Source organism: Lolium perenne, chromosome 7, assembly GCF_019359855.2.
Source record: "Lolium perenne isolate Kyuss_39 chromosome 7, Kyuss_2.0, whole genome shotgun sequence".
NCBI lineage: Eukaryota > Viridiplantae > Streptophyta > Magnoliopsida > Poales > Poaceae > Lolium > Lolium perenne.
In genome coordinates this window covers 89,083,039-89,104,773 of record NC_067250.2, presented here as the reverse complement: position 1 = coordinate 89,104,773, position 21,735 = coordinate 89,083,039, and the positions used below count along the sequence as shown (strand labels likewise).

The following is a 21,735-nucleotide window of genomic DNA, read 5'->3' as shown; positions in this document are numbered from 1 at the left end:
GTTAGTGGAATACATCATTGGCTACTTTTAGAATTTTACTACATAATTTTTTGAAATATATAAATATAATTTTCGAATTTTTTAATACACTGAGATCACTGGTGCCCATGATCCAAAAGAGCTTTTCGCAACCTAACAACCTATTAATGCCATAAAATGGCACTTCCATTACGAACACCAAATCCAGTCGACGTGACATAAAGCATGGTTCGGACATTTTTTCTTCGAGGCTTGGCCGAGGGGAGAGGGGTTTAGTAACACATTTTGCCATGACGCACTGAGTTCCGCCCATACGTCGATCGTCAAGGATACAACTCTTTTTTTGCCTTCAGAAATCTCCTTTTGCCCCTTCCTACTCAACTTCCGTGCCATCCTCACCCTCTTATCATGCCAGCCGCCTCGCTACCACCACCCACCACCAGTTGCACTACACTATATCACCTGTTGTCAACTCTTGAGGTTAACACTACCCTAACTAACCTAGCATTATCTTATCATTCTCATTTTCCCGTCTAGGCCTCAACGAACCACAAATGATGTAGTGGTCATCGTCTTCCGTAATGATTGACATTTGCGGGCTTGTAAACATCATTCTAAACACGATGAACCTTGAACCTCACCGATCGGAAATGCTACACATATGTAAATGAGCGTCGAGCAAAGATGCGGTAAAAAACGCATACAATCGGTCGTAGTACTTGTGAGAGGTTCTCCTTCAATTATTAAACTGTTCCACCAAAATAGACTACAAACCACTGATAGCAACAACATCATCCTTACTCTCATCCATCCATACATGCCCCCTTCACATTTCGACACACACACACAAACGACCAAAAACTATGAAGACACTTCATCGAAAATTACATGAACCTATTCTAGAAGAACTCATACATAATAATATTCACAAAATAAATAAAGAGAAGAAGCCAATAAGCCTAGCCACCTTGCCAATCACCACTCTCCTAGTCATCGCCATCATCCCATCATCTATCTCTTACCAACTGCTCTACTGCCAAAAGAGAACAAAATCCTCAACCTCTTCTGGATTCTCTCTCCTATTAAACAGAAAATTAAAAACTATAAACGAGAAAATAATAAGAGGGAGGCCCTCCCCTTCCTCTCCGGCCTAACCCATCTCCCCTCTCTCTCTCTCCCTCTCCTTCTTCCCGGCCAAATCAGACCCCTCCCCCCAGCTAAAGCAAGAACGCCATTCTCGCAGCTACAGAAGAGAGGAGCGGAGAAATCATCTCCCCCTTACTTCCCCATTCCCCAAATCCCCGATAAACCGAATCTGCTCTGGAAAGATCCTCCTTTTCTTGGTTTCCACTTCCACCTACAGATAAACAAAAGCTATTTTTAGCGTTCTGGGCCACGTTTCTTGGCTTCCGTTGTGGTTGTTGTTTAATCCGAGGGAGTCCAATTCGCCTGCGACTGAAGGGGCCCGGCCATGGCGGAGGAGGAGGAGAGGCGGCGGTTCACAAGTCTACGCAGCGTCCGGTGGCGTGTCGATCTCGGCATACTGCCGGCGTCGCAGGAGGCGTCCGTCGAGGAGCACCGCCGCGCCGCCGCTGATTCGCGTCGGAGGTGAGGCTCCCATCTTTTATATTGTTGGGTGTTTGGTTGTTGGTGCGTTGTTCTTGTGCGGTAGGAATCTGTTCTGTTTTTCTTGCTTAGCTGATGTTGTTATTGTTATATTATATGCCTTTCGTTTGATTCTTGTGTGGTCCGGTTTTGTTTTCGTTCAGATGGTTATGATGAGTAATTGGTTTGTGTTTTTTAGAAAATTAATGCAACTACCAAGAACTAATGCCTGTGATTTGGTTATGCTCATATGAACAGATTGCTAGATTTCAGATTGTATCGGTTGTTATCGTGCACGTGTAATATGTCATAGTATGTGTTTCATGAGATGCAATTTTGGTGAGAGAGATTGGTGCTGACTGCTAGTGCTCTATAAATGATTGGAGCAATTATTTTTTGCTCTTATTTCTGCGTGTGCTTGTGAGCCATATGTTCTTTCCACTCTCGGAAAGAAAGCTATATGTTCTTTCTACTTAAGAAATTTAATGTTCAAATCGTTTCATGTTTGTTTTAGGTATGTTAGTTTGAAGCGCCGTCTTCTGGTAGACCCTCATCTTCCAAAGGAGGAGGCTAGATCATCTAACCTTATTGTGGACAACCCGCTCTCTCAAAACCCAGGTATTTGATCCTAAACACGATCTTATAAGGTATGATGATGACATGGTAAAAAAATTACGATGAAGATATCTTTCAACATGGATGGCTTGCTTTCTACCTCAAACACCTGCATGAATGATCTCTAATAACCGGTTTTCCACTTGTGCACTTACCAAAGTGGTTCCTGAATTTTCATGAGTTGTTGGGCATATAATTTATCAGACGATGAGTGGTGCTTATCTAGTGGTATTTAGCACAATGAGGTAGAAATGTATACTACTTCTTTATACTGGTGTAATTACTGGTGTAGTTATGTTAGAGCCTAAGAGCAATGATGAAGCATATCAATCATAGTGTGCATAGCTTGCTCACACAAAGCCGTATTTTTTTATGGTGATATGTAAGAGAGTCTTCAAGTTATGCTTTGTGCGACAGATCTGATTCCATGTTCTCCATATTGATATTTTATTTAACTTTTTTCTACAGAAAGTAGCTGGGGCCGTTTTTTCAGAGGGGCAGAGTTGGAGAAGACTGTTGACCAAGATTTGTCTCGATTATATCCCGAAGATGGTAGTTACTTTCAGACGCCTACCTGTCAGGCCATGCTGCGCAGGATACTCTTGATGTGGTGTCTCCAACACCCAGAGTATGGGTACCGCCAAGGTAAGAAAATCCTTTTGCTTGTACATTCCTATGTTGCTGCGAGGAATCTGTCTGGCTTTGCCCTTTGCTGAAAACTAAATGTGGCGAAATCTTCTAGGGCCGCGTATCTTTGGATGCCACTAAATTGGTAAAATTTACCATTTGATAAACAAGAGTTCATATTAATTAGCTATGATATCTTCTAAAAAGCAATGTCGGGTAGCACCGAAGTATCTACATTAAGTATTTGACTAATTAGGGCGGCCATTTCAGTATATTTTTGCATTTATGTTTTCTTGCTTTTTGCTGACTATGTTGTGACATATATATTATCTTTTCACAGGAATGCATGAGCTATTGGCTCCTCTAGTGTATGTTCTTCAGGTCGACATTGATAAACTGTCTCAAGTACGAAAACTCCATGAAGACTGCTTCAGTGATGATTTTGATGGAGTACCTTTCCCAGACACCGATATGGTTTTCAGTTATAAACCTAGAAAGGACCCAAAGTGGAGCTCAGAAGCTGACAATGAAAATGATTCTGAAAGTACTTCCAAAGTTAGCAGTCTTGATGAGCTTGACCTAGATACAAAAGAAATAATATTACTTAGTGATGCATATGGAGCGGAAGGTGAACTAGGCATTGTATTATCTGAGAGGTTCATGGAGCATGATGCCTATGCTATTTTTGATGGTTTGATGGACGGAGGTGGTGGAGTGGTTCGCATGGCTGAATTCTACTCTCCATCCAGTATTGGATCTAGCTCAAGCCTACCACCTGCTATTGAAGCCTCATCAGCGTTATATCATTTGCTTTCCATCGTTGAGCCATCTCTTCATAACCATTTCATTGAGCTGAAAGTGGAACCACAGTGGTTCGCACTCCGTTGGCTGAGGGTCTTGTTTGGACGAGAATTCTGCCTCAATGATCTTTTAGTAGTATGGGACACAGTCTTTGCCTGTTCCAATAATATGCTGCTGAATAATGATGAGGAATATAGCTTTCGGATCTTTTGTTCAGCTAGAGGGGCATTCATTGCAGCCATGGCAGTCTCAATGCTTCTTCATGTTAGATCGTCTCTGTTGGCTACGGAGGTTAATGTCTCTTGCCTCCAGAGACTATTGAATTATCCAACGAATGTTGATGTACAGAAGCTAATTGAGAAGGCCAAATCACTGCAGTCTATTGCCATTGATGCGAACACTCCATCTCCAACTTTCCTATTAAAGAGGGATATCTGCGAGTATGACAGAGTTAAAAGTAACCTCGCTATTTCAACTCCTCCAAGAACCCCATTGCATCCTGTATCCGAGAGTTACTGGGAAAAGCAGTGGAGAAATTTGCACAATGATGGAACATCTCCTAAGGAGACCGAGAAGGTTAATTCTTCCAGCAGTGAAATAAAGAAATCTTGGAGGCAGAAGCTTGGTCTATCTAGGACAGAGTCACTTCCTTCTCCAGTGACGAAGGTAATCAGTGTGGGAAGTGATGCTCGAAATTCGGCAAGGCGGTGCCTTCTGAATACTTTGTCAGATAGTGTGGAAAGATCTCATGAAATTGCAGGGAAAATTCAAGAAGATGAATTCCCTGTTGTCTCAGTTCACAAGGAGCCTCCTGTGAGTTCTGCAGAGTCCTCTCCGTTACGAGCAACTGGTGAGAGTGTAACTGTAAGCCCACCATGTCTGGCAAAAGTTAGCCCACTGGAAAGTTCACCGGTTGTGCCAGCTGATGAGAGTGAAACAAGAACACAATGTGCAACAGAAGCTTGTTCTAGTGGCGAGAACTCTCCAGTGTTTTATGCAGCCATTGCTGGCAGTGAACATGAGAACGTTCAAGATAACGATTCTGAGAGAAGCAGTATCACTTCTAACTCATGTGCTGGTGACGATGATAGAGATGAAATCCTTCAAGATGAGCCATCCAGCTCTAATTGTGATGGCAAAACTGTTCAAGATTCAGAAGCGGCAACTTCTGATAAAACTGCAGATCCAGATGGATCCTCTGAGAGAGCCGTAGTATCTAATGAAAGGAAGCCATTTATTAGTAAATTTCAGTGGCTGTTGAAGCTAGGCAGACCCTCAGGTGAAGGCAGCATCGAGAAGGGTAGCGGTGAGACATCGGCTGGTAAAGGCGGCGTTGATGCATCCTGCTCTGATGCGAACTCAAACAACTCGCGTGGTAGCATGAAGTTAGCTGCTGGTGATAAGAAGGTTGTGGGCACATTTAAGAATCTTGGACAAAGCATGCTTGAAAATATCCAGGTATCATAAGCAACATCCTTTATTTCCTTGTGGTATTAGTTCAGTGTTTTCTTGATTTCTGTGCCATGTATACTTTTTGGTAGCCTCTGTATCCTGATAAAGATATTCGAATAAGCTCTACATTGAATTTTAGTGTCTTACCATGTACTAGTTTACAAATGCATGGCTTGAGTTCTTTGTGAACTACTTGTTTATACGTGTATAAATGAGAACTTTTTGTATCTTTAGTTGCCAAACATGTAGTATGATATAACTTCCTATCTATGCACCAATAACAATAGTTACAATTTTGATTTGTAGGTGATTGAGTCAGCGTTTCAGCAAGATCGCAGCCAGCCGGGCCCCATGGAGAACTTCTCGAACAACATCCTGGGTGGCAAAGGACAGGTCACTGCAACGGCGGCTCTGACCGAGCTCCGAAAGATCAGCAACCTGCTCAGTGAGATGTAGCCATGTAGAGTCAATGGCCTAGTGATAACAAGAAAGTCAGGTGCCTAGGCCATCTTGTTCACCAGTGCTCCTGCACTGCTCCACCCATATGTAAATATAGGTTTCATTCGATTATTCCATTTGAGTCCAATATGTAACTAATTAAGCACTGTTGTACCCAAGGAACTCCTATCAATCTAGGTTTCGTGACGATGAGGAAGTAGTTTTCGTCAAGGGGTAGGGAGCTATTTTTGATGGAAGAATTTTGTAAGAGTCACTGGTCAAGGATGAATAAATGGAAGAATAAGTTCAAGTATATCAGTCCCGGTTCATTTCTTTCATGCAGATTTGTTCAAAGGCTCTTATCAGAAATTTCCTTGCTGCCACTGTATATGTAATGTATGAAACCACTGAACAGGGAAGTGCTCTACTTTTGTTCTGAGCGTTTCGTATAACTCGTTTCAAGTGAACACAAAACAGAATTTCCATCACAAAGCAACTGTTTCCAAAATGACCCATAGAAATCTTGCGTTTTCAACGGTGTGAGATCCCATGGTAACATCAGACTACCGAATCTATACTTCCTGGCTAAATAGTTTCACTTCATCATAACTATCACCAGGGTCCTCAAGGACATGACCCTGCCGCTCTTGCTGATTGCTGAATCTCACCGTGCCGTTGTCGGGGCATTATCATGAACGCGTGGTCCACAACAACCCTGGCTCAGGAGGAATTTACACAGCGATCTCCAGGTAGCACTGAGTCAGCAATCCTATCCACACCCACCTCCACAGCGATTGACTTTGACTGAATAACATAGATAGAACAATTCAGTTGGGTGCTCAGATACCATAGGCATCTGAATGAATTCACTCAACCCCATAGTATTCAGAGGTATGTTCAACATAATGATTGTGCGGTCTCCAAATCTGTAACATCGTGCAATTCCTGAGTGTGAAACAAGATATAAATTTGTCATACAAAATGATGCAAATGCAAAGAAAATTATCCAAGAATATGATACCTGAGAACTCTGCGAGGGAAAAAAAATCTGTTCACAAAAATGGTCATAAAATGCGTGCACTTGCTACACAACTCTTATATCGTTTTTCTGTACAGCACACAAATGGGAACCCTTACATGTTTACTTATGCAAATGTCTGTGTCCTACATGGCTACAGCCATGAAATAGGTACATTTTCTCCAAATGTGTTTAAACGGAGTATCTCTGTTTCTAAAAAATAAAGATGTGTTAACAGCATTGGCGGCAAACTAAAAGCAATGGATCTTTTTCTTCCTCGAAATGCATTCTGCCTCTGCATTATTCGTTCTCCCCAGAACCCCTTCATGCATACCAGCTGTACCTACCAAGGAGCCATTTCCAAAGATACAAATAACAAACTGAAAGCAACAAGTCTCATGAAAATATCTTTTAAACTTGGTACATATGAGACTGAAGCATTTATAATATTTCTCCGAGCTGAACAAACTCTAATGTGTCAAAGTTTTCATAGCATGATCCAAAAGTTCAATGCAGAGGTTTGCTAAATCTTCTGCCTGGAATAATCACCAGCACAGGCTAACCAGTTCAATCTGCAGGATAGCAAAAACACCATCCACATGACCAAAAAAAATTATCAAACAACCGGATGCTAATCATCCGAAGTAGAAGGATTGCTTCTGGCTTTAGCTACTTCCCTCTTGAAGTTTTCCCAAACTTCAGGGCCCATGGGATGCTTTTTCACAAAGTATCTCACGAAACATTTCTCTGAGCAAGCTAGGATCGTGCTTAGAGCTAGCTGAGGAGTAACCGCCCCCTTTTCTAACAGCCAGTTGTACATGAAAATCCTGACTTTGGATCGTTCTATGGTAAACGACAGGAACGCGGGGAAAACAACCAGATCACTCAGAGGATACCCTGAATCGTTTACAAGGAAGGATAGCTTTGACTCGAGGACATGGATCTTCTGATTCAGAATCTGTGGAGCCACCTTGATCATTTGTACTACATCTTTTGGGTTGAGCCCAGCACTCACCAAGAAGTTGTAGCGATCTTGTAGCTCGTCACCTTTACCACGGAAAGCTTTGAATGCCTTCTTCATGTCTTCAGAGCCTTCAACAAATCCTATGCTTTTCAAGAATTTTGTTTTCTCATTGAAAGAATCTTCAAAGGGGTCACATTTTGGTAGCTTGCTGAGTTTTGACCCCAACGTGTAATTCATCAACAGTTCCGGGTCCTCCAATATAATCCTGCGCACGCGCTTCTTCCCCGCATTGAGATGTGTGAGAATGCTGTTTGGCTTCTTCAGTGGCGCAGATCCGAGCATTGATCCATGAGAAACAATGAACTTGTTAATAGCTTCATTGTTTAAGCCAATCTCAGCTAAAAACAGCATTCCCCTCTGTAGGTTACTTGTGAACTTCTCGAGAGACACATCTGGGAAGTTGACAAAAAGATCAAACAACTCTTTTTTTCCGGATCCCGCTTTTAGCATCATGATAACCACTGTAAACAGCATCTTTCCTGAGCCATCCAACAAGAAATCTGGATTTTTCCTGACCAATCTGCCAACATCTTGCTTAGCAAATCCCAAGGTAACGAAGAAGTGTGGAACTCGGACCATCTTCCTCCAATCATAAGACTGCCGAGCAGACAAGAATTGACAAACCCAGTCCCGCTGGATTCCAACGTCTTCTAGCGAGTCGAGGATCTTCAACTCCGCATTCGGGTCACGAAGCAATACAACAGGAGTCGAAACCACGAGCTTGATCACGCTGGTCTTACTGATCCGAAGCTCCTCAAGGGCCTTGAGCCTAGACTCAAGGACACCATGACCAAACCTGAACACCTCAACGGCGTCCCGGTATATGTTCCCAACCTTGCCGCGCGCAACGCCGTAGTTGCAGAGCACGCGGAAGTTATCGAGCAGCGTCTCGTCGTCGGCGAGGAACATGAGGTCCCGGGGCAGGAAGGAGCCGCACTCGGCCGGCCCGATGCCGATGCTCTCCAGGAAGGGCTCGAACTCGTTGACGGGGTTGAACTGGAACAGCCGCACCAGCGCCTTGCTGACCCGCTGATCCCTCATTTCCCTCCGCTTCACCGGCGACTTGAAGATCAACTCGGTCCCCCCCTCGGCGGGCTCCTTCACAGCATCCTTCACCTCCTCCAGCAGCTTGGTCAGGAACACCGGCGAGTGCTTGCTTATATGCTCGGCGTCGCCGAAGGTCATGCCGCGCGTGACATGGAGGTACTCCATGAACGTCTTCTGCGCGGCGCGGAACTCGCGCCGCTTCTGCATTTGCTTGACTTGCGGATCCACCTCATCATCATCATCATCATCCGCATGGCCACCCACCAAGGCTTTCGCCCGGGCGCGGTTGGGAGCGGCTGAGTAGAGCCGCAGTCGGATCACGGTCGGAGCAGCAGCCCAGCCCGATGCCGGGTACGATTTCTGGACATGCCCCGAGCTGGAGGGCTCCCACGGCGGGACTCTGGGGGGCTTGCCGAGGACGTTGGGAGCCCACCGGAGCCGAGCTGCCCTCAATGCGGCGCGGAGGTGGTTGTTCATGGCGGAAACTACGCGGCGCCAGCTTCAGGACAAACAGGGAGATGCTACTCCCCGGCGGCCAGTGACTGCTGCGGACGAGGCTCAGGCGAGGAAGGGCCGCGTAGTGGCGGCCATCAGATGATAGAGGATCACGCGCGAACGGCGGGAGGCCGGTGCGCGGCGGGAGGGGCGGCCGGCAAGGCGGCGACGGCGACGGCGTGGAGGCGGCTGAGAGGACCTGGGGTTTGGGGGCTGCGGGCGATGGCGAGGCAAAGCTTCTGGCGCCTGGACGGAAGCCCAAGACGCCACTAGCTGCTGATCCGTTGTGTCTGGGCCGGGCCGATATTGAGTGGAACGGCCCAATAAGTCAAAAATTCCCCAATACAAAAACATCGCACATTTAGTTCAGACATTTCCCTCAAAAAAACATTTAGTTTAGACAAAATATCGACTAAAATATGTCTAAAATTTTGAACCAGTGGGAAATATTTAGCGCCGGCCGACAGGGTAGCGCGCCTGGCTGTGACATCCGGCGGTGAGCTCTGGCCGCCGGTGTGGGATCGGACGGCCCAGATGAGCGGCGGCGTCCGGTGAGGTCGCTGGCTCGCTCGCTCCCCACGGATGGTATCATCAGTTCGTATTTGGTTCCCCATTTCCCTCGCCTCCTGCCCTGGCGCCTCACTCGTTTGCGGCTGACTCCTCCCTCCCTCGATCGGCTGCCGCTAGGGTTTGCGGCTGCGGCGGCCGGATCCGTCCGGCGATCCGATCCGTGAGCACCCTCACTCCCTTCCATCCCCGAGTTCAATTCTCCCACCACCGCTCTCTGCCTGATCTGACCCCATCCCGCCGCCGCCGCCGCCGCAGGATGGCTCCGCCGTCGCCGACGTCGGCGCAGAGGCTCACCGCCAACGACGCCCTCGCCTACCTCAAGGCCGTCAAGGAGCAGTTCCAGGACGACCGCGCCAAGTACGACGAGTTCCTCGAGGTCATGCGCGACTTCAAATCCACAAGGTCAGCTTCCCAATCTGCCCTCTCTCTCACCCTGTATACAATCCATCATCGCCATCATCCATTTCGGTAGTTCAAAAAGGAAACAAGCGGGCATCTCGATTCACTCCTCCGATTTCTCTGCGCAGGATCGACACCGCGGGCGTCATCATCCGCGTCAAGACCCTCTTCAACGGCTACCCGGAGCTCATCCTCGGCTTCAACACCTTCCTGCCCAAGGGCTACGAGATCAAGCTGCAGGACCTCGACACCCACAAGAAGCCCGTCGACTTCACCGAGGCCATCGGCTTCGTCAACAAGATCAAGGCCAGGTTCCAGCACGAGGAGGACGTCTACAAGGCATTCCTGGGGGTACTCAACATGTACCGCATGCACAACAAGCCCATCCAGGACGTCTACGAGGAGGTATAATAACTAGCCTGCCCGCCTACCTTGTGCTTCCAGCCACGTATTCAGGGATATGCTTGTATGTATATATGCCAACACTAATGCACTAACTATTATTTTTTTCTTCTTTAGGTCGCGACGCTCTTCCGTGACCATCCTGACTTGCTCGAGGAGTTCAAGCATTTCTTGCCTGATACATCCACCGTTCCGCAAGTCTTGGCCGTTCCAAAGGGTGTTTCGGTTAAACAGGATGGCGACAAGGCCAAGAGGAGTGTACAGACCATTAAGGTAAAAATGGACCACTCTTATGGTTTACTACCTGTCTTCATTTCTGAATGCTCGGGTAATTCAGAAATAGTTGGCCCTTTTTTGCGGGACCATTTCCTTGGAGCTGTATGAAATGTACTGGAGCTGAGTTCCTACATGGATATTAGTTGGCATTGGCTCCTCCATATGGCTTGACAGATATAGATATAAAATTATCAAATAGGAAGTGGAAGCCATATTGACTATTAGGTTCTTATTCCTGCACATACTCCTGGACATAAATGCTGTAATAATTCACTAATTCGTCAGCCACAAAAACTGTGCTGACTAGTTGTTTTCTCTTTCTCCAGAGGGAGAGGCCTCATCCATCAACTGCTGAAAATGACACCAGTGTTGATCGCCCTGATCTCAAGCATGACACTGGTAGAAAGCGTATTGAGAAGGAAAAGGGTCGTAAGACCGACCGGGATAGAAGAGATCAAGAGAAGGATGGTGAATATGATAGGAAAGATTTGGATGGAGAACAACCTAAGCGCAAAACTTTCCCAAAGAAGCTGGAGGCTGAGACGCACCAAGGGGCAGCTAGCAACGCTGCTTCGTCATACAATGATAACGATGCACATAAAGGTGAGTGCCTGGCCATGTTGAATATGATTAAGATGTCAATTCGTGTGGATATATGTGCAGTGTGGCATGATCAGAGCCTGGTAGTTCTGTTGGTTTCTGTTAGTTTTAGAATCTATCCCGGGCTTCTATTCAGATTTGCATATAGTGTTGATCCCCAAATTAGTATTGTCCTGCACAGTCTCTCCTCTTTGATTTATGGATTCATTTATATCATTCAAAAGCAGGTTTGTACACTCAAGAGTTCCATTTCTGCGAGAAAGTAAAGGAGAAGCTACAGCCTGAAGCTTACCAGGAGTTTTTGAAATGTCTTCACATATACAGCCAGGACATAATTACAAGAAGTGAATTGAAAATTTTGGTAAGCTAGATCTTTGTGTTCTAAAGAACATTTCCAAATCTCAGCTAATGATCTGAAGAGTTTGTGAGATACATAACCAGTGGATAAACCTGATGTTACGTTTTCTGAACATGGATAGCTTTGCTTTATATTTTCAGGTAACTGACATACTTCAGCGCTGTCCAGATCTTATGAATGGATTTAGCGAGTTCTTGGAACATTGTGAAAATATAGGTAGACAACATATATTAATTCACTTGCGTATTTCAGTTTGCTGAATGCACTTTCCCTGTACCACATTTTATTATGTTCTGCTCAGTTTTCATTTCTAAAGAGGTGTTTTACTATATGTAGATGACTTTCTGGATGGACTCATCAATAAAAGTAAGAGATCTCTTACTCTGAAGTTTACTATTTCATTGATTGTTCCTGTTGTAGAGATTATTTATAGTAGTTTTCGCTATGAAGGGCAAACATCACGAACAGTGAAGACATGGGAAAAAGAGAGAGATAGAGGGCGTGCAGGGGAGGACATGGAGAGAGATAACGAAAAACCGAGCGAAAACGGACGAGAAAGGCTTGAGAAAGTGTCTAAGGATGGCACTACCCACAAAGCTACTGCATTCTCTGGCAAAGAGAAGTACGTATGCAAGCCAATATCGGAGCTTGACCTCTCAAATTGTCAGCGGTGTACTCCTAGTTACCGACTTTTGCCTAAAAATGTAAGCTGGTTCAACTGATTGTAATGTCTTCTTCCTTTCTATTCCTGTCTGACAATGATTTCTGCAATGTGTAAAATGTCAGCGGTTTCATTTCTGTCTGACGATGATTTCTGCAGTGTCTGATGTTCCTTTTCTTATTTCAGTACCCTATGCCTTCTTCAAGTTCCAGAACTGACATTGGAGTCTCTGTGCTCAATGATCTCTGGGTATCGGTGACTTCAGGAAGTGAGGATTATTCATTTAAACACATGCGGAAGAATCAGTATGAAGAAAGCTTGTTTAGATGTGAAGATGACAGGTTCTTGACTATGCTTCTTGTTTGATTGTATCTAACTGTTGACACCTATTAGCGTCACGCACAATCGTACATATTAGCCAAGGTTCAATAAAGCGCTAGGCGTTATAGTTTTGCCTCTGCCTAGAGCCTGTACCACACGCCTAGGTGCACTTAAGTGCACACATAGCACGACTAAGGGCTAGGTGTTCTTCTATCGCCTAGCACCTAGGGGGGCCTTTTTAACCATTATTACCAAAGGGTGCAATCTGTAGGCTCACTATCCATTTGTTTTCCTTTAATAACAACAGCCTTTTGGATTAATCAATGAAATTAAAGGGTTACTATAAGATCAAATCCGCGCAAGAAATGAAAAAAACCCACCCAACATGCAGGCTATTTCTAGCCGCTGACTGCATTTACAGAAAAAAAAGAGGCTCCACCACACCCGCATCATTAGGACCTTAACCTCAGACTGAGTACAATCTTATTCAAAAGGAAATTTGTAACATGACATGGAAAGTAGAGAGAAAATAAAAGCTTCAACATATCTTCATTTCCATACCAAGCATCCAAAATTAACTACAGCTGCACCATCATGATGCTTGGCGCCATCTGTCCTTAAGGTGGCAAACCGCATGTCCTTTTGCCTCGTACACCCTTTGCCAGAGACCCCTGGGACCCCATTGAAGAATTTAGCTCTCTTTTTTGCATGGTAGCCCAAAAGTCGATCAAGTGACGCACGACTACTGTGACTACGGGATCATGTTTCATTTTCCTTCGCAAACAGGAATCGTTCCTTTTGTAATTTGTCATGCACCCAAAATTCTTAGGAAAATGAAAAGCCACTGACTACCCAAAGAGATACAGAATCCAGTAGGAAGTCAGAGAGTACAATTGCCCACACCCCAAATGTAGCTAGCCTTAGGACAATGGAGAAATAGCTGTGCAATAGTAACCAGTTAACTACAGACCAGCAAAACATGCAGAAACCCCTTCCATAATTCGACACTTTAGAAACCGAATTTCAAGTCAAGATTCACATTCACAGCCACATTGTTCAGCTAACATGTAATAACACTTAACAAACTTGGCTATCCTATATTTGGAAATAAATGCTTTGTGTCTGATGGTGACGGCTATCACACTGCTATTGCTGTTGCGACATCATCAGTCGATTTGGCCAGAAACGTGTCCATAGCAGCTATATCACACTTCTGTGTTTCTTCTTCTCTTGCATTGTATCACCCATTAACCAGAATAATATTACTCCAGCCTACCTTTCAATTTTAAGTAGCCCGTGGATGATAATTACTCTATGTGAAATGCCTTTTAGGTTTGAGATGGACATGCTGATGGAATCTGTTGATGTGACGATAAAGCGTGTTGAAGAGTTCATAGAGAAGTTGCAAGACAATTCAATCGAACCAGACAGCCCTATACACATCGATGAACATTTGACTAGTAAGCATCTGCCAGCATGTATTGGACATGTATTTTAGTTCTTTTGCTGTATAGTTTTTTACTGTTCTGTGCTCTCTTTGGTCGAACAAACATTTATATCACTGACTCCTTTGTGCTTTTGACAGCTTTGAATTTGAGGTGCATAGAACGGCTATATGGTGACCATGGCGTTGATGTGATCGATGTTCTTCGCAAAAATGCTAGTGTGGCTTTGCCAGTTATTTTAACTAGACTTAAGCAAAAGCAGGACGAATGGTCAAGGTGCCGGTCAGATTTTAATAAAGTTTGGGCTGAAGTATATGCCAAGAATCATCACAAGTCCCTGGACCATCGCAGTTTCTATTTCAAACAACAAGATTCAAAGAATCTGGTCACAAAAGGTATGCATTTATGATGCGTATGTGTTGTTCCTGGTACTGCCAGTCTGCCACTGAATTATCATGTACTAGCTTCCTACCCGTGCGTTGCTACAGAAAATATAAACATATATTATATGAATACACTGATCAATGATTTCCATTCTACTTAGCGCATTTACGATTATCCGTTGGTCAAAATGGTCAATGTACTGATTTTTGTCAAAAGGTGCATGTTTTTGTCTCACCATGCGGTGACAAACAATGGCTTCCCTCATTGTCTCCATCCATTATGATGCTTGTCTCCTCCGGTCCTCCCTGGCGGTAGAGCTACGATTATTCGTAGGTCAAAATGATCAATGCACCGATTTTTTGTCAAAAGTTGCATGTTTTTGTCCGACCACGCGGCGACAAACAATGGCTTCCCTCATTGTCTCCATCCGTTATGATGCTCGTCTCCTCCGGTCCTCCCTGGCGGTAGAGCTCAACCTGCCAAAGGTGCTTGCTTGTATTTGATACTACCCGTTCAGGTTGTTGGCCTCTGAGCACAGTGTCTAACTGATACGTATTGCTGATGAATCAAAAAAAAAAGTTGTGAGAACAGTGTGCCCATCCCTATATTTAAAAGTATACTTATGTTAATAAATCAAATATAGTACTAGTCTAATAGGTCTGAGACATAGTTCATTTACGCTCAGTTTCTAGGAAAAGTTGTAAGTGAGCACCATGATGCCTACACCCTCACCATCTTTTGATTCTTTTTTATACTAAATCGCAACAAAAAATCTATGAAAAAAGTTAAGCTATTCTTTCTATGGCCGGCTGCAGCGAGCAGTGGCTGCACTCTTTTCCGGTTCAGCAGGCCTATCTGCCTCGTGTCTCTAATGGCCGTAAGCGACGACAGCAACAAAATGTCGGTGGGCAACCACTAAAATCATGCGGTTCTACCGCCTCCCCAACATGAACGATTCTTCACCTATGCCCTCCATGAACAAGTCAGACAGGAGAAAGCGAACGATCTGTCTTATCTCATCGTATTCAATTTTTTTCAAAAAAAAAATAAAAAATAATTGAAGAAGGAAACAGAGGCAGCAGCCAATGCCGCGTCCTCGACTAGTGGAGGCGGCCACGGGATTCTCATGTGCACATTTGGTATGGAACGTGGCCACGAGATTTGTTTGATTGTTTCCTAAAATGAGAAGATTAATCGGGAGAGGATGATACGGTGGGAAATGATACAAGGCAAGGAACTATGATTTTATAACGTGCTAACTGAATAGGAAAGAAATGATTTGATTTGATCCGGCACTTAGCCCCGACGAGCGGGGATAAACAACGTACGACAAAAAGTCATCGGACGGTCCAGGATGGTTAGATGTTTAGGGGAGACGTTGAAAGGTGATCGGACGGTGCAGATGCGTTGGATGTCGCGTGCTGAGCGATGACGTACCACCCTAACTCCCATTTAATAGTAATAACTATGTCTAGCACCTTGTTTTACAACTGTGTTTTCTCCCTCTATTGAGCGATGACGTACTTTTCTCCCTCTTGTGCAGCTCTATTGTCTGAGATCAAAGAAATTAATGAGAAGAAAAGGAAGGAGGATAATGTGCTACTTGCTATTGCTGCTGGGAATAGGCGGCCAATAGTTACCAATATGGCATTTGAGTATGTAGATTCAGAAATTCATGAAGATGTTTATCAGATCATCAAGTACTCTTGTGGAGAAGTCTGTGGTTCGGCAGATCAAGTGGACAAAGTGATGAGAACCTGGACAACATTCGTGGAACCTTTTTTGGGAGTTCAACCCCGTGCTCGTTGTGTGGAAGATGCAGGTGTGGTAAAACATAAGAGCCGAACCCCGACAGCTGGTCTTGCTAGTGTTGGGGAAAATAATAATGCAACAGAAAATGGTGCAGTCGCTGTTAAGCTAGCTGATCGAGATGAAAGCATTCCAAAGGAACAAGCACAATCTTCTCGTGCTATATTGGCGAATGGAGTTGCAGAAGATGCTCAAAATGGTTTCCATGACGCTGATCAAACTGTTCGCAGAGGTGAGGGGCCATCTGGACAAAACATTTCCACTGAAAGATCAGTGGAGAGTACTCACCTTTCTCAGATCGAACAGAACGATCTTACAACAAATTTGGAGATTACATCAGGTTTGTGCTGTCTGGTAAATATGGAGCTTACATTTTTTACGTTGCATTTTAGCGTAGCTTATTTACTATGATTTTGTTAGCCAATTCTCAGTGGTAAATTTGGCCTGTTAGGTACTAGTACTTCTAGAGGTAATTTCTCTGGAGGTGAGGCTGTGACTGAAGCTATGGGTGGCAATGAGACAATTCCCTCTATAGGGGTACGTTCATTCTTTAACTGGATCTACTTAATCTGATTTGCTGACTGTTAGCTTTGTGTGTTCATTTTCATGCCTTTGCTTACATTGTGCTTTAGTTGATTCTTATTGGTGGCAGTTTTGCCAAGGCCAAGCACATTTTATATGGTCATTTACAGGGGTGATGCATATACCTCTTTCCCTAAAAAGGAATTCAAGAAACTCATTCTTTGCTTATGTTAATTGTATTCCCATTTCAACAGAGAGGAGAAACTGGATCTCGTAAGAATTCAAAGGTTGAAAGAGAAGAGGGAGAAGTGTCTCCTTATGGGGATGTTGAAGATGAGAATTTTGGGCCTCCTGGAAATGTAGCTGCAGATGGAGCTTCGAGACCGAAGGAAGCTTCTGCTGGCCGACCTAAAGCAGCTGAGTTTGCTGGAGAGAATGATGCTGATGTGGACGACGGAGGTGAGGAAAGTGCACAGAGATGTACAGAAGATAGTGAAAATGTATCTGAGGCTGGCGAGGATGCCTCTGGTAGCGAATCTAGTGATGACGAGGACGCTGATCATGGTGATCCTGATGTGAAGGCTGAAAGTGAGGGTCAGGCAGACGGGAACACAGAGGCACATGATGCAGATGGAGGAATATCACTGCCATTTTCAGAACGCTTACAAAATGCAGTTAAACCACTTGCCAAGCATGTCCCCACAGTTTTACATGATCGCGGGGAGAAGTCTTCACGCATATTTTATGGAAATGATTCATTTTATGTTCTTTTCAGGCTACACCAGGTTAGTTATTTGTGTGCAATGGATGGCCATGCTATTTGCCTATATGGTCAATGCCCCTTGGCTAAAGTGTATTAATTGCAGATCTTATATGAGAGAATACTATCAGCTAAGACAAACTCTTGTACAACTGAAAAGAAGTGGAGAACTTCCAAGAATGCAAACTCCCCTCATCAGTATTCAAAGTAACATTGATCCGCTACAATGCTCCATTGGAACGTTTGCACGCAATGGATAACTAATGTGTGTTATCGCTGCAGGTTTATGGCTGCACTCTATAACTTGCTTGATGGTTCTTCTGACAACACCAAGTTCGAGGATGACTGCCGTTCGATCATCGGGACTCAGTCATATGTTCTTTTTACATTAGATAAGCTGATATACAAAGTTGTGAAGCAGGCAAGTTACCTTAACTATTGGATCTGTTCAATTGTCTAGAGACTACAATATTAATTTTCTTGTCTGTCTCTTCAGCTTCAAGCAATAGCATCTGATGAAATGGATAACAAGCTCCTCCAGCTTTATATATATGAAAATTCAAGGTCTGCTGGAAGGTTCTTTGATCTTGTTTATCATGAAAATGCTCGGGTTCTTCTCCACGACGAGAGCAATTATCGATTTGAAAGGGTAATCTGTTTATATAATCAAGTTTTCTAGGGACAGCAAATAGAGGGATACATCTTCAGAGGACAATTCGTTTTGTACCAAATCACTCACGCTTCTTCTAATTTGCAGCACCCAAATCCTACAAGATTATCTATTCAGCTCATGGAGTATGGGCATGAAAAGCCTGAAGCTACTGCAGTCTCAGTTGATCCAAAATTTTCTTCTTATCTTTATGATGACTACTTATCGAATATTTCACATACAAAGTTATCTGATGATGTCTTCCTCGAGAGGTACGTTTCTGGCATCGCGCATCGCACCGTGGCCCTTGATTCCTTCTCAGTCTTTTCATGGGCTAACCTCTTTTTCACAGGAATAAGCGGAAGCACGGGAGCAGTGATGACCCTGAAGCTTCCTTGGAGGTCATGGATGATTTCCGTGTCACTAATGGCCTCGAAAACAAGATTTCCTGCAAATCCTCAAAGGTACGTACATTTCAGTGGCAGTATTTTGCCCATGGCTGCAAGGTGATGTAATATTGAGTCTGACATCAACTTTTCGCTACTTCGTTTATACTAGTGGAAAATATTGACCATGCCATATTTTGCTATATTTTACCATTTTAGGAGTAATTAATTATTGATACATGGCATCATATTCGCAGGCTTCATATGTCCTTGACACAGAAGATGTTTTGTTCCGCGTAAGAAAGAGACGAGTTTCGTCTAGTAGAACCACACCTGAGAGGGCAGGTATTGTGAAGGAAGCTGATGCCTTAAAAGCGCAACGGTTTCATAAATTCCTCTCCAGGCCCTAGGGCCATGCAGCAGATTCTGGTAATTTGTCCAGCTTACACTGGCATGCATTGTTAAACATGTACAATTAGACTGGCGTGCCATATCTCTATTTCAGTGGTTGATATGTGTCACCTTTCCAACTCTCCCCAGGAATGTTTGGGTTCTTCTCCATGACGAGAGCATACATTGATTTGAAAGGGTAAGTTTGTTTACAACATCCATATTTCAGTGATAATTTCAGAGTATTTGTTCGTACCAAATCACTCACGTTTCCTCTTGTAATTTGCAGTGCTTAAATCCTGCAGGATTATCTATTCAGCTCATGGAGTATGGCATGAAATGTCTGGAAGTAACTGGAGTCTCAGTCGATCCAAATTTCACATCTCATCTTACAATGACTAGTCGTGTATTTCAGATATAAACGTATCTGATGATGTCTTTAGAGGTACTTTCCTGGCATCGCCCTAGGGCTCTTAGTTTTTTCATCTTGTTCTTTTCATGGGCTAACCTCATTTTCGCAGGAATAAGCGGAAGCATGAGAGCAACGAAGGCCTGCAAGCCATGGACGGTTTCAGGGTTACTAATGCCCTCGAGCACAGGATATCCTGCAGATCAAAATGTGTATATATGTGTAGGCCTCGAACAGAGGATATATATCAGGGGCTGGAGGTGATAAATACAAAAGCATGTAGGTGGATCTCAAGTGGCCTGATTGTAATGTCTATGTATGTTTTCTCAGAGCGTCGTTTAATGTTACTGGCTCCGTTAACTGATCATTGTTTTTGTCCATATATATATATGTTTTACTTTACTGATGTGTCGTCAGACACTAGGGGTTACTTCTTTTTGGCTTCTAGGATTGCTTCTCCTAGAAATTACCCTCCCTCAGCTTCCCCTAGAAACCTGCCTCCTAAACTTGTTTAAACTTCTAAATTAGTCTACTCAATACTAATTTACAAGTTTAAACAAATTTGGGAGATGGGTTTTTTTGAAAAAGCTGAGTGAGGGTAGCTTCTCGAAGTTCTTATAGAAGCTGAAAAGAAGTGGGTAATGCAAGCTGCATTGGGGCGTTGTTGTCTTTGTGAGTTTGAGTTGTATCGTAATGATAACCAGATATTCATCATATCAGTTGTCTGAGCCAAGAAGAAAAACAGTGTTTTTTCAACTCTAAATAATGACATAAATTATTGTATGACCTAGAAAAGTTGCTGGAATTTAACAGTTAAAGACTGAGGTCTATAAACAAAGCCAAGTGTGCTGACTGAGAGGTCTACCACAGTCAAGTGTTCTTCCAAAATCTAGTCTCAACTCTCAAGCTAGTTCCCATCATCATTTTGACCATTTCCAAAAGGGGAACCGGTGGGAGGCGGCGTTTTGGCTCATAGGAGCAAATGCTCCCATTATACAAAATAATTAATAAACAATTTAAAAAATGTCAAAACAATCTGACATAAAAATTTTGGTGTACATCTTAACATTCTATGTTAGTGCATAAGTTTTTATGGAGAAACAACATTTTATGTGACGTGTACAAAAAAGACAAAAAAATGTCCTGTAAGTTATAGCATCAAAATTTATCTTTTTTACAGGAGCCACAAAATTTATTAGTTTTTTCTGAAAACTTGTGTACGAATATATATGTGTAGATGTACACTTCGAAATGTAGATTCACACAACGGGAGCAAATGCTCCTTTGAGCCAAAAGTGAATATCCCGGAACCGTTGTGCTTTGTCCTCGTCTAATTGGGAAATAATGATTATGTATGGATCACTGGGTACCTCACAGGATGAGAAGGCCAACAGTCCAACACATGGATCACTGGTTGTTCCTACTCCTACATCGAACGCTTCGCCAATATGAAAATCTCCCTGACGCTCATGATGATGAGATTGTTGCTGCTTTTACGTGCGGTCTTTGTGATCAGCGTGTGATGCACAAGATGGCGTGCAAAGGCGTCAACAACCCGAGCGTGTCTTCTTTAACAGTTTAACTGATGTCAGCTAAGGCCTTGTTTGGTCAGGGAGTTTTGACCGGTTTTTAAGTGTATAATCCCAGCGTAATTGATTAAGTGTTCTCAAATCTGCTAACCTAGTTGTTTGGTTGAAGAGTATTGGATGGAGTAATACTGAGTTTTGGCCATAAAACACGTCGGGTCAAAAGGGGATCAAAACGCGAGGTAGCCTTCGCGTTTTTTACACTCGGCGAATGCTGCAAACTCACGCGCATCCTAGCAGACCTGACTGCAGCCTGCTCTGCCCAGAGCTGTGTTCACACACGAGAACATGCAAGATCACGGCGGGGCCACCACATGCAACCACAGCAGCGTGTGTTCACACGGAAAAACTGCAGAGCCCTGGCAGCGTCCTTCAATTAGCTGCTGCACGCGCTAGTACTATGACTATTAAAAAGAGGAAGAGTATTTTGTGAAGGTAATTTTTCACCAAAAACTCTCCATAAAACACCTTTTAATACACATAAATACTCTTGCACCAAATGAGGCCTAAGGGTTAGAGGATAGCAAGGACGATGGCAACAACAGATAGCGCAAACCGACTACTCCTTCAGTGAGATGGTGAATGAAACCTGCCACCTCCATTGTCCTAACGAAAAGCACATCCTGAAGGACTGCAACAAGCCGAAGAGGAACCTCCGTGCCCACCGGTGGACAAAAGGTGATCATTGATCAAACTGTATGAACCCT

At 43.9% G+C, this 21,735-nt stretch overlaps 3 protein-coding genes across 3 annotated transcripts; 2 read left to right on the top strand and 1 right to left on the bottom strand.

The window, feature by feature from the left end:
* Nucleotides 1-1,095: 1,095 nt before the first annotated feature.
* Nucleotides 1,096-5,830, top strand: LOC127316712 (uncharacterized). The gene is made up of 5 exons (XM_051347168.2): nucleotides 1,096-1,587; nucleotides 2,099-2,202; nucleotides 2,668-2,844; nucleotides 3,167-5,085; nucleotides 5,386-5,830. The coding sequence occupies exons 1-5, from the start codon at nucleotides 1,451-1,453 to the stop codon at nucleotides 5,533-5,535; spliced, it is 2,487 nt and encodes an 828-aa protein (XP_051203128.1). The 5' UTR covers nucleotides 1,096-1,450; the 3' UTR covers nucleotides 5,536-5,830.
* A 1,132-nt stretch (nucleotides 5,831-6,962) lies between these two features.
* Nucleotides 6,963-9,351, bottom strand: LOC127316713 (transcription termination factor MTEF18, mitochondrial). Its single transcript, XM_051347169.1, has one exon. It carries the CDS (start codon nucleotides 9,081-9,083, stop codon nucleotides 7,167-7,169), a length of 1,917 nt encoding a protein of 638 aa, XP_051203129.1. The 5' UTR covers nucleotides 9,084-9,351; the 3' UTR covers nucleotides 6,963-7,166.
* A 288-nt stretch (nucleotides 9,352-9,639) lies between these two features.
* On the top strand, nucleotides 9,640-19,844 carry LOC127316714 (paired amphipathic helix protein Sin3-like 3). Its single transcript, XM_051347170.2, has 24 exons — nucleotides 9,640-9,831; nucleotides 9,927-10,073; nucleotides 10,199-10,475; nucleotides 10,590-10,745; nucleotides 11,075-11,351; nucleotides 11,576-11,709; nucleotides 11,847-11,922; nucleotides 12,043-12,072; nucleotides 12,157-12,410; nucleotides 12,554-12,708; nucleotides 14,021-14,148; nucleotides 14,274-14,528; nucleotides 16,061-16,666; nucleotides 16,778-16,863; nucleotides 17,103-17,633; nucleotides 17,715-17,815; nucleotides 17,891-18,029; nucleotides 18,105-18,257; nucleotides 18,366-18,529; nucleotides 18,610-18,721; nucleotides 18,901-19,072; nucleotides 19,184-19,232; nucleotides 19,323-19,478; nucleotides 19,555-19,844. The coding sequence occupies exons 2-21, from the start codon at nucleotides 9,928-9,930 to the stop codon at nucleotides 19,051-19,053; spliced, it is 3,933 nt and encodes a 1,310-aa protein (XP_051203130.1). The 5' UTR covers nucleotides 9,640-9,831; nucleotide 9,927; the 3' UTR covers nucleotides 19,054-19,072; nucleotides 19,184-19,232; nucleotides 19,323-19,478; nucleotides 19,555-19,844.
* Nucleotides 19,845-21,735: the final 1,891 nt, after the last annotated feature.